The sequence below is a fragment of the Stigmatopora nigra genome, chromosome 20, assembly GCF_051989575.1.
Source record: "Stigmatopora nigra isolate UIUO_SnigA chromosome 20, RoL_Snig_1.1, whole genome shotgun sequence".
NCBI classification, from domain to species: domain Eukaryota; kingdom Metazoa; phylum Chordata; class Actinopteri; order Syngnathiformes; family Syngnathidae; genus Stigmatopora; species Stigmatopora nigra.
The window spans coordinates 6,008,637-6,020,728 of NC_135527.1; the positions used below are offsets into that span (position 1 = coordinate 6,008,637).

The following is a 12,092-nucleotide window of genomic DNA, read 5'->3' on the forward strand; positions in this document are numbered from 1 at the left end:
TCCGACAGGTGTTTTTTTTTGTTTTTGTGTTTTTTCCATATATAAGGCGCACTGGATTATATATATATGATTATATATATGGCAGCCTGGACACACACTATGTAGGAGGTGTGTGCTTTCTTTTCTTTACAGGTTTCTGCAACTGTGGCTCCACCCCTGTGACAGAGCCCTGCCCAGGCCAACACAGCTTGGTCTAATTCCCCAATCATCCCTCCTCCAATCAAGATTCACTTCCTGCCCTTATTTAAACCCTTTTCAGTTGACAGTTCACCATTGCCCTTGATGCCTTGATGCCTTGCTGAGTTGCAGGCTTGTGGGTACGTTACTCCCTGTTATATTTTATATGTGTTGTTAATCATTTTTGGGTTGCATAGGGGGACTTGAGATAAGTTTAGACACCCCGGGGTATACATATAGTTTGTGCATTTCGACACATAGTTATTCCCCTGTCTGGATTATCTTACATCAGTTTAACAGTGGCATCCTTTGGTCTCATTTCCTGGATTTTGTGGGTGTTAATTTGGACACCTGTCTGGGAGGGGGTTTTACATTGTTTATTTGAGGGTGCCACTTTAATACCTCGTGCTTCCCCTATGATATCCCGTAGTCTGTTTTATCCTGTCTTTTAATGCCGTTGAAGTTAAAGTCAACCAACAGAACGGGAACATTCTCCAAGGAGAATACGGGACTCAAACCAGGGCACTAGCCAGCCGGCCGGGGCTTAACGTAGAGAAGAGCATCTAGTTGTTCGGGCGACAAGGAGTGACAATCCTCCCCGGGTGTAGGCGCTTCCTTTTCGCAGCCTTGAACTAGGCGTGATTATCCGTGTCACGGCGAGTGAGCGCTCATTTTGCCAGGAACGCCATGGCGATAAGCAACGGCCGTCTCCGTGGACTTTGGCGAACCTGCGGCACCTTGGTTCTGACACTAGCCGTCTCTTCGTATTACTTCCATGTGACCGAGGCTGTTACTCTCAAATTGCCCTTCCACACACATTTTGCTCACACACGAGCATCACCTCTGACTCAACATTTTGTGACTGACGTACACACAAACACTCGCTTACCCGTGCCCAGCTGTCAATCATGACCCGCCTCCCCATGGGTGATTTGACACAAAGCTAAAAACAAACTCACAAGGACATACCAAAGATAACGCATCGGCACATTTTTGTTGTCGCAAATCACGGAAAAAACGGTTAAAAAGTCTGAACAAAAAGCATGAACGCAAATTGCCACAACATGAACGCAAGTAGCCACAAAATGAGCACAAATATCCACAATACAACCGCAAACACCCACAACATCACCGCAAATAGCCCTGACATGACTGCAAATAGCCAAAACGTTACCACAAATACCCAAAACCTGACTGCAAAGACCCACAACATGAATGCAAATAGCCACAATACAAAGAGAAGTAGCCACAACACGACCACAAGTTGCCACATGACCACAAATATCCACAATACAACCACAAGTAGCCACATGACCACAAATATCCACAATACAACCCCAAATATCCACAATACAACCACAAATATCCACAATACAACCACAAATATCCACAATACAACCACAAATATCCACAATACAACCACAAATATCCACAATACAACCATAAATATCCCCAAATATCCACAAATATCCACAAATATCCACAAATATCCACAAATATCCACAAATATCCACAAATATCCACAAATATCCACAAATATCCATAAATATCCACAAATATCCACAATACAACCACAAATAACCACAAAAATCCACAAATATCCACAAAAATCCACAAATATCCACAATACAACCACAAATATCCACAATACAACCACAAATATCCACAATACAACCACAAATATCCAAAATACAACCACAAATATCCACATTACAACCACAAATCCACAATACAACCACAAATATCCAAAATACAACCACAAATATCCACATTACAACCACAAATCCACAATACAACCACAATACAACCACAAATATCCACAATACAACCACAAATATCCACAATACAATCACAAATATCCACAATACAACCACAAATATCCACGTCAAACATCTGGCGACCAAACATCTGGGTGACCAAATGCCCAGGCGACCAAATGTTCAGGCGACCAAAAGTCTGGCGACCAAACATCCGGTCAGAGTTTATTCTAACAAGAAAATGCTATAAGGATTTTTTGCAGGCATTCGTGTGGATTAAATGAAGGACCAGTTTTAATCTGGAATGTAATTTCGGAATAAATCTGAGAGGAATGGCAATTTTTGAGCATGTACAAATAGACAACCCTGAATTATTTTAATTTTTGCAATAACAAAAAAGAGCACTAACATAGCCTTTGTCATAGAATTTAACAGAGATTTTTTACATTTAAAAACACTCCATTTCTAATTTAGTTCGTTGAGAAAACCACAAAACACAGAATATATCCAAACAGACATCTAGTGAATAGCAATTTCCCCCAAAACACAAAAAAAAGCCACCAGATGCACCATCAACTCTCGCTCAGATTTACGTTCTTGAATAATTTACACTGGATATTTACGTTAAGATCAGTCGCAGCCCGGCTGATGCATTTATGGAGTGCCAAAAAATCCAGCTCTGCCAGAAAAACAACACGTTATACTCCATCTAAAGAAATTGAGAATAAAAAGACCATAGATCTGAACAGCCAATCCGGTCACACGTACTATAAATGCATGGAAATTGTCACTACGAAACCCCAAAAACCATAGAAGAAGAAAATAATAAAGACTTGTTGAGGATACCTGGCCTATACATGATTGACAGGTGCGTCTATTTTAAATGTCAACACCTTTTGTGTCATGATACACCCGCACTTTCTCATTAGGCGTCCTAGCAAGACACCGTGTTGCGGGGGACACTAAATTCTGATTTGACGAGAAGGAAATTGCCGCAATGTCTTCCTATAGCTGACGTCTTACTCCGCCCCTTTAAATTGACTGCTTGAAATAAGAGAGTGCGCTCTATTAAGCGAGGGGGGGGGGGTATGTTTGATGCGACACCCCGTTTTATGACGGGGAGACAAAAGTACGAAGTGGGGGGGTTGTGTTTTAAGATTGTGACAGTTTATGGACAAAACCTGATCAAGAAAGAGAAGGATAGGGATGGAAAAATTCAGTTAAAAAAGAGAAGATGCATTGATATGCTTCAAAATTGTAATTATTGTATTTACTCGCATATAAGCCGCCTCCGCGTATAAGCTGTATCTGGACGTTTGGTCGCCCGGACGTTTGGTCGCCCGGACGTTAACTGCTATTACAGCTACTATAGCTACTACTACTGCAACTACCACTACAGCAACCACTATTACAGCTACTATAGCTACTACTACTGCAACTTCCACGACTGCAACTACTATTACAGCTACTATAGCTACTACTACTGCAACTACCACTACTGCAACTACTATTACAGCTACTATAGCTGCTACTACTGCAACTACAACTACTGCAACTACTATTACAGCTACTATAGCTACTACTACTGCAACTACCACTACTGCAACTACTATTACACCTACTATAGCTGCTACTACTGCAACTACAACTACTGCAACTACTATTACAGCTACTATAGCTACTACTACTGCAACTACCACCACTGCAACTACTATTACAGCTGCTACTACTGCAACTACCACTACTGCAACTGCTATTACAGCTACTATAGCTACTACTACTGCAACTACCACTACTGCAACTGCTATTACAGCTACTATAGCTAATACTACTGCAACTACCACTACTGCAACTGCTATTACAGCTACTATAGCGACTACTACTGCAACTACCACTACTGCAACTGCTATTACAGCTACTATAGCTACTTCTACTGCAACTACCACTACTGTAACCGCTATTACAGCTACTATAGCTACTACTACTGCAACTACTATTACAGCTACTATATATAGCTATTAATTAAAATTCTTGTTTTAAAAGGGGCACAATCAGGAAATTTAATATACATCTATACTATATTCATTTTAATTTGATCCTAAAACAGAAAGTCATGACTCATGATTTACTTTCCCGGGCCACATAAAATGATGCGGCCGGGCCAGATTTGGCCCCCAGGCCGCCACTTGGACATCATTTCACGCTTTGTGGCCATTTCGAAATGCTTCGCAAGCAGGAACAGCGAGTGTTAATCAGAAGCAGACTTTAGCTTTTAGTCGGAAGCGATGACCTTTTGAAAACCCGATGATTTTATCAAGCGGAGGGTTAAATTGTCAGCTCGTAAGAGCTATTTAATCACAAGCCTGAACTCAAATGAGGCGTAAAGATTTAGCATAACTATAATAACGCATTGTATTGAAATCCTCATCCACAGTAGCCATTTTGTATCACACAAATTTAGGTAGAGTTTCCGACTAATTTCTTATTCGAACACGATGTTCTAACACGGCTTTTTCTCTTTGAATTCAAACAGCACGAGTAAAGAAAAGTACGATGTCTGTCTCATTACACCCGAGCTCTTATTAGCCTGCCATCCGGATCAATTTTCTGCTCGACCTAATCGGGTTTAAAGAGGTGAAACTCTCCACTCAGTCCATTAGGCTCATTAGGAAATGAGTGAGAATGCAACGTGAGAAGGTAGTCACCTGAGACTAGGCAGCGTAATCACCCAGCGCAAGATAGAGGTGCATAGACGATATCTTTTTCATCTGGCATGTCCGACAATAGGCTGGAAACCATTTTTTTTGCCAACTGTGGCTTTAAATTTCTTAAATACCGTATTTTCACGACTATATGGCGCACTGCATTATAAGGCGCACCCTCAATGAATGACATTTTCCCCATATATAAGGCGCACTGGAGTATAAGTCGCACCCTCAATGAAATATTCTATTTCAAACTTGACTGTAGAAGATAAATACCGTATTTTCCATATATAAGGCGCACCACATTATAAGGCGCACCCGCAATGAATAGCACATTTTAATTTTAGCCATATATAAGGCGCACTGGATTATAAGGCACTCTGTCTATTTCGGAGAAAAATCTAAGACTTAAGTGCGCCTTATAGTCGTGAAAATACAGTATGTTTTTTATTATAGGAATTTTTTTATTTTATTCTGCGTGGAGGCCACTATTGGTTGAAGTGGCGGCCCGGGGGCCAAATCTGGCCCGCCACATCATTTTGGGCGGCCCGTTTAAGTAAATCATGTGTGCTGACTTTCTGTTTTAGGATCAAATTAAAATGAAGAGTACAGATGTATATTAAATTTCCTGATTTTTCCCCCTTTTAAATCAATAATTGTCATTTTTAATCATTATTTTTCTGTATTTTTAGTTCAAAAATCATTTTGTAAAATCTAAAAATATATTTAAAAAAATCTAAAATAAACATTGTTTTAGATATATAAAAAACTGAATTTCAGGGCTTTTAATCCATATACAAAAAATAAAATCTAAATATTATATCTAAAATGGTCCTGCCCACATGAAACCTGACCCATTGATCTAAAACAAAAATATTTGGGGAAATCATGCAGAAATTGTCTATCACATCTTATTATTAGCTTATTATGTATACTAAAATGCAATCACATGTAAATGAATGGCTTCTGTTTTTTAAATGTAAATTAACCAATCAAGTATGATAAAACAACTAAAATGCAATAACTGCATTAACCATCATAATGTACATCATTCACTCTAAATGGGTATAATGTCTAGACCCCGAATGTAAGACGACCAACACTTTTTCAATGCAAAAAAACGTCTTATATTCAGGTCAATGCAGGTAAAAGCAGTATAACAGTATATTTGGTATATGAGCAGAATGGATAACCATTGTTGTCGACTAAATTGAAGTGTAGAGACAGGCGAAGCGACGCAGAAGGTGGCGAAAAGGAAAATTGGGAAGCAAAAGGCACTGATTACAAAAAAGAAGAGCTCAAGAATAGAACTGGAAAACCGTTTGGAGAAAATGAGATCAGGAGTGAAACTGTGAGAACCGGAGATAAGAACAGCAATAAGTTAAACCCACTAAAAACAGTCGGACAAAGTCTGGAAAAACCACAAAAGAGGGATTTGTTGTGGTCCAGAGGGTAACATCAGCTACTAACCACCAAGCGTAAAAAAAAACAATCCTAGATGGTATTTTGATTAAAAAATCTGGATCAGAAACACCATTTTTTTTTTTGGTCCAGTATACAGTGTTCCCTCGGTTATCGCGGTTAATGGGGACCGGGAGCACCCGCGATAAGTGAATTTCCGCGAAGTAGGGATTCCCCTTCAAAAATGCTTAATTTGAATTTAATTCCAAAAAATGTTTTTTTTTAATTTTTTGTTTTTTATATATTTTTTTAATTTATTTAATTATTTTTTTACCCCCTGTATACAGTACACCATATAGAATACGGGTAGAGAGAGTGAAATTCATATTATAACAAAAAAATGTAAAATATGTTGTTTCAATGTAACACAGTGTTCCCTCGCTTATCGCGGTTAATGGGGACCGGGACCCCCCGCAATAAGTGCATTTCCGCGAAGTAGGGGTGCCCCTTCAAAAATTCTTTAAAAAACGTGTAACACGTGCAAAAAAAACACCACCAAGCAAAAACATCATAGTAGTCCGGATGGAGGATCTTCTGCAGTTTTTTTGCAAGTATGAAACATCGTTATTGGGAGTTGTAAACATTGTTTTTTTTGGGCGGTGAAGATGCGCTTAGAACAGTTATGACATCATCAATGTGATTCCTGAACTCTCACCATGTTATTGACCATTTCTTTGATGCAATTACTAATTCTTATTGAATATTTTGTTTCCACCTCTTGTAAAAAGATGTAATTTATATATTTAACTTAATATCTTTAAATTTTTTATTATTTTTTTTCTGAAAAAAATCCGCAAGCTCTGAATCCGCGATAGGTGAAGCGCGAAGTAGCGAGGGAACACTGTATTCTCTTGTTCATAATATATTGTTCATAAAGTAAAAGGAAAATTCTGTTAATAAACATTTTGATAATTTACTCATTCTTTGCATGAATTATTAGTTTTAGTGACTAATACAAAGGAAAAAATTGGTCTTATTGTTAGTTCTATGTAATTTTGCAATGAGTTTACTGGTCCGGCCCACTTGATCTCAAATTAAGCTGTGCAGTGTTCCCTCGCTACTTCGTGTTTCAGCTATCGCGGACTAAGAGCTTCGCAGATTTTTTTCAGGAAAAAAAATTAAAGATATTAAGTTAAAATTATAAATTACATCATTTTACAAGAGGTAGAAACAAAATATTCAATAAGAATTAGTAATTGCATCAAAAAAGGCCAAAGAAATGGTCAATAACATGGTGAGAGTTCAGGAATCGCATTGATGATGTCATGGCGCATCTTCACGGCCCAAAAAAACAATGTTCACAACTCCCAATAACGATGTTTCTTACGAGCCGAAAAACTGCAGAAGATCCTCCATCTGGACTACTATGATGTTTTTGCTTGGTGGTGCTTTAGTGCACGTGTTATACGTTTCTTTAAGCATTTTTGAAGGGGCACGCCTACTTCGCGGAAATGCAGCAATTGCGGTGAGTCCCGGTCCCCATTAACCGCGATAAGCGAGGGAACACTGTAGACCAAAACTACAATGTTAATAATCCCTGACCAAAAGGGAAAATGATAATAGTGAAATGTCTTTTCTCACTCCAGGGTGGTAATGAGTCACCCAATCAAGCATGCTGACTCACAGTGGCCTGGAAACAAACATGGCCGGAAACATAACTCGGTCACCGTGGTTACGGGGCACCATAGTTCAAACTGGCGTGCGAGGTAAGTGAAGTGGAAACTGGTGAAACGTATTTACATGTATATGACACTGGGAGACAAGGGAGTGAAACCAAGCAAAACCGATATAATTGCTACGTGGCTAGCTAGCTCTTATTTCGATCTGAACTCTACGGCTATTGACCAATGTCTCTCGAGTCAGGACTGACAACTGTCTTCACGTCTCCCTTTGCGCTTCCGTCTTGTTTAATGAATTTTTTCTTACTGGTAACAGACCTACGGGGGGGAAGACAAAATCAATTGCTGTCTTGTACGTGTCGTCTCGGCTTGGCGTAATCGTCTAACAATTCAATTCCGGTGGTCTAGAAATGTCTGTCAATGTCGTCAAAACTTCAAATCAGTTCTTGTATGTTGTCCAATGGGAAAGTGGAATTAATTTGGATTGTAGGCTTGAATGATAGTCAGGAAAATTGTCTAATGGGATCAAGACAGGTGTGGTTTTGTCCGAAAATAATATTGTTGGGGAAATAATCAACTATTTTTAGGTTTAAATGTTTAATATTGTTCTGCGCTGGTTTTATGGAAGATACAAAACTCATTGGACTGGAATTTTCTTACAATCTGGCAGGTTTACTACGCATGAATAATGAAAGGATAATGTAGCGAGTAGCTCTGATTGTAGGGAGAATAAATTATGTTGTAAATGTATTCTTTTGCAATAAGGTAAGCTTGTTATTTATACTGTCATTGCAGCTTACAAATTTAGCTCAGCTTCAAATTAAGAGCAGAAAGTGAGGAGGGGGAATGATTATGTAAATAATGATATTTAAAGACATTGATGGGAATGTGTGGGTTGTAAGGGGCAGTGGTAGTGGTGGTGGTAGTAGTAGTAGTAGTTGGTAGGGGTTGTGTTATAGAGCTACTAGATAGAGCTGTAGTAGTAGTGAGGGTTTTGTGTTTTGTATTCACTAGATTGAGCTGTTGTAGTGGGTTGTGTTGTACATCCAATAGATGGACCTGTAGTAGTAGAAATAGATATAGGGGTTGTGTTATGGCTTTTATTGTCATTAAATAGTATAATAAGATTCATGAGGCAGAGCTGTAATAGTAGTAGTAGTAGTAATAGTAGAGGGTTAGGGTTATGCATCCACAAGATTGAGCTGTAATAGTAGGTTGTGTTATCGATCCATGACGGGGATGTAGTAGTAGTAGGAGGAGGAGTAGTAGTAGGAGGAGTAGTAGTAGGAGTAGTAGTATTAGTAGTAGAAGCAGGGGTAGTAGTAGTAGGAATAGGAGAAGTCGGAGTAGTGATAGGAGTAAAAGCAAGAGAAGTAGTAGGAGTCAAAGCAGGAGTAGTAGTAGGAGTAAAAGCAAGAGTATTAGTAGTAGGGGGAGGAAGAGTAAAAGCAGGAGGAGTAGTAGTGGGAGTAAAAGCAGGAGTATTAGTAGTAGGAGTAAAAGCAGGAGTATTAGTAGTCGGAGTAAAAGCAGGAGTATTTGTAGTAGGAGTAAAAGCAGGAGTATTTGGAGTAGGAGTAAAAGCAGGAGTATTTGTAGTAGGAGTAAAAGCAGGAGTAGCAGTAGGACGAGGAGTAGTAGTAGGAGTAGTAGTCGTGGTAGAAATAGGACTAGTAGGAGTAGTAGTAGGAGTAGTAGTAGTGGTAGAAGTAGGAGTAGTAGTGGTAGAAATAGGATTAGTAGGAGTAGTAGTAGTAGTAGGGGTGTCTTATGCATCCACTAAATTGAGCTGAGCTAATGGGAATTTCATACAATGATTAACCAATATTGACCCATATATGAGGTGCATTAGCTTATAAGATGGTCTTTGAAGAAAATTGAAGTCTTTTAGTTGCCCCTTATAGTGTCAAAAATACGGCACCTAAATAAGCCGCCTTGGAGTTTAGGAGAAGGGAGAGACAGTATTCCATGATTAGTCTCATATAGCCGTCATATTGTCAATGTCTTGACATTGACGTTGAACTTAGAAATGGATGTGCCACTGTTGTTTTTTTTCTTCAAACTGTTCCCTCGTAAAGCACACAAAAAAACCTCACGCCATGTGAGATCAGAGATCTATTTTCTATCCGCTACTTATAGCGCCACAGCTGACGAGACGCGCTTTGCTTTTTTGTCGTTTGATATCTGGGTCTGGCCTCTGGTGAGACGTGTCGTTTTCTGAAGACGTTGAAGAGGTTCGTTTGAATGCAATTGCGGAACAAAAAGAACAAATTTGGGGGATGGGAAACTGCGTTTTAAAAAAAAAAAAAAAAACATTCTACCAGGAGTAGGCATTCATGTCAAACTAATCTCTCTTGCGCCACCTTTTGGCATTGCAATACTGTGATCTGATTGGACCTGATTGGAATTACTGTGGGTTGTTTTCCAGTAGGAGTGGAGTGTAAAATGTACCGTATTTTCACGACTATAAGGCGCACTTAAAAGTCTTAAATTTTCTCCAAAATAGACAATGCACCTTATAATCCAGTGCGCCTTAGATATGGAAAAAAACGGAAGACCAAAAACGAAAAACTACCACTGTCGGATATTAAAAAAACTAAAACGCCTGAACTGAAATAATATTGTTAAATATGCAGATGCCATCTTAGTTTACAAAATATTCCATCATATTGCTCCTCCCCCACTGCAAGATTTTATACATAACAATCCAAAACATCAACAATGGCTGGCTCTAGAGGTGACTGTAAAGTAGTGAGTGCTTCATACCTGGAAGAAGTCAATAGCAATTACTGTATTTTCACGACTATAAGGCGCACTTAAAATTCTTACATTTTCTCCAAAATAGACAGGGCGTCTTATAATCCAGTGCGCCTTATATATGGGAAAATGTCATTCATTGAGGGTGCGCCTTTAAATGCGGTGCGCCTTATAGTCGTGAAAATACGGTACTTACAACAGTCTCCAGGATATCTAACAAAGTTAGCAAAATGACCATTTTTTTGTATTCCGCATGCTTCATTATTGCTAGCTTAAAGCTAACCAATTAACATCCATCATGGAGACTTTAAACCAAGCGCAAAGATCTGGAGGATCCGGTCCTGCGAGCTAAATGACGCTTCCCTGAGATAGAAACGGGGTCCCAAAGGCGCCAGATGGTTGCCAGTTCCAAGTCAGCTGTTCAAACAGCAGCCTGGCGTGCAAGTGCAAAGGGGGGCTCACGTGAAGCCCCCGGGCTCTTCCCGATACCTAACTTTTATGCTTATGCTTCGCCTTGCAATACACGAGAAACTCGATTTCATGAGGGCGGGACCATTTTAGATATAATATTTAGATTTTTTATATATAAATGGATTAAAAGAACTGGATTAAAAGCCCTGAATTTTCAGTTTTTCATAGATCTAAAACAATGTTTATTTTAGATTTTTTTTATATATATTTTTAGATTTTACCAAATGATTTATGAACTAAAAACACAGAAAAAAATTGATTAAAAAATGACAATTATTGATTTAAAAGGGGGAAAATCAGGAAATTTAATATACATCTATTACACTCCATTTTAATTTGATCCTAAAACAGAACTGGATTAAAAGTCTTGAATATTCAGTTTTTTTATAGATCTAAAACAATGTTTATTTTAGCTATTTTTTTAGATATATTTTTAGATTTTACAAAATGATTTAGTGTAAAATTTGATTAAATTTATTTTTGAGTGTGTCAGAATTATAATCCAAATTCATTTAAATTTATTTGTTATGTTATGAGCGCGTTACCATGCAAAAAGTCTCATTTTAGTACTATTAAACACATTTTAGTACTATTAAACACATTTTAGTCCTATTAAACCACTAGTTATTTGTTACTTTGTTAATAGATGGCGAATAAAAGAACAAATAAATGTTTTCCAATCAAATATACTATTTTTGGTATTTTCTTCAGAGAATTGGAACAAATTCCTTTATTTTTAGTTCATTTCAATGTGAGTTACGAAAAAATCGACATACGCGCTCAGTCCTGGAACGAATTAAGCTCATATCTCAAGGTACCCCTATTTTGCCATTCAACCAATACAACACCAGTCTTTAAATAGTTCAAATAAAGACTGAAATCCATATAGAGCATCCGTTACAGTTACTTACTATGAGACATAGAACAAGTTGCTCATCATAATAATAATAAAAGAAACCTTCCAAATCTAGGGTTCCTCCCAGGAGAGACAAACCAATTAATACGAGCAGCCAAGTCTTATCTTGAGTGCTGTGTACTGTGTGTACTTTACGTTACTAGCTATCTGGCTCCCACATTTTCTTTCCGATCAACCGTCTATCATTGCCCTCGTTTTCTGGGAGCCGGTCCAGTTTTAAGGCCAGAGC

General features: G+C 38.3%; 1 protein-coding gene across 3 annotated transcripts in view; it reads left to right on the plus strand.

Annotated features, from left to right (window-relative positions):
* The first annotated feature begins 292 nt into the window (after positions 1–292).
* LOC144213859 (uncharacterized) overlaps positions 293–12,092 on the plus strand; it is a 36,061-nt gene continuing 24,261 nt past the window's right edge. For all 3 annotated transcript variants that reach the window (XR_013330140.1, XM_077742549.1, XM_077742547.1), the window contains exons 1-2: positions 293–313; positions 7,687–7,806. Coding sequence is in view for 2 of the 3 variants with exons in the window: in XM_077742549.1 (XP_077598675.1) it covers positions 7,694–7,806 (113 nt within the window). In the remaining variant the exon portion in view is untranslated. The remainder of the gene's footprint in view (positions 314–7,686; positions 7,807–12,092) is intronic.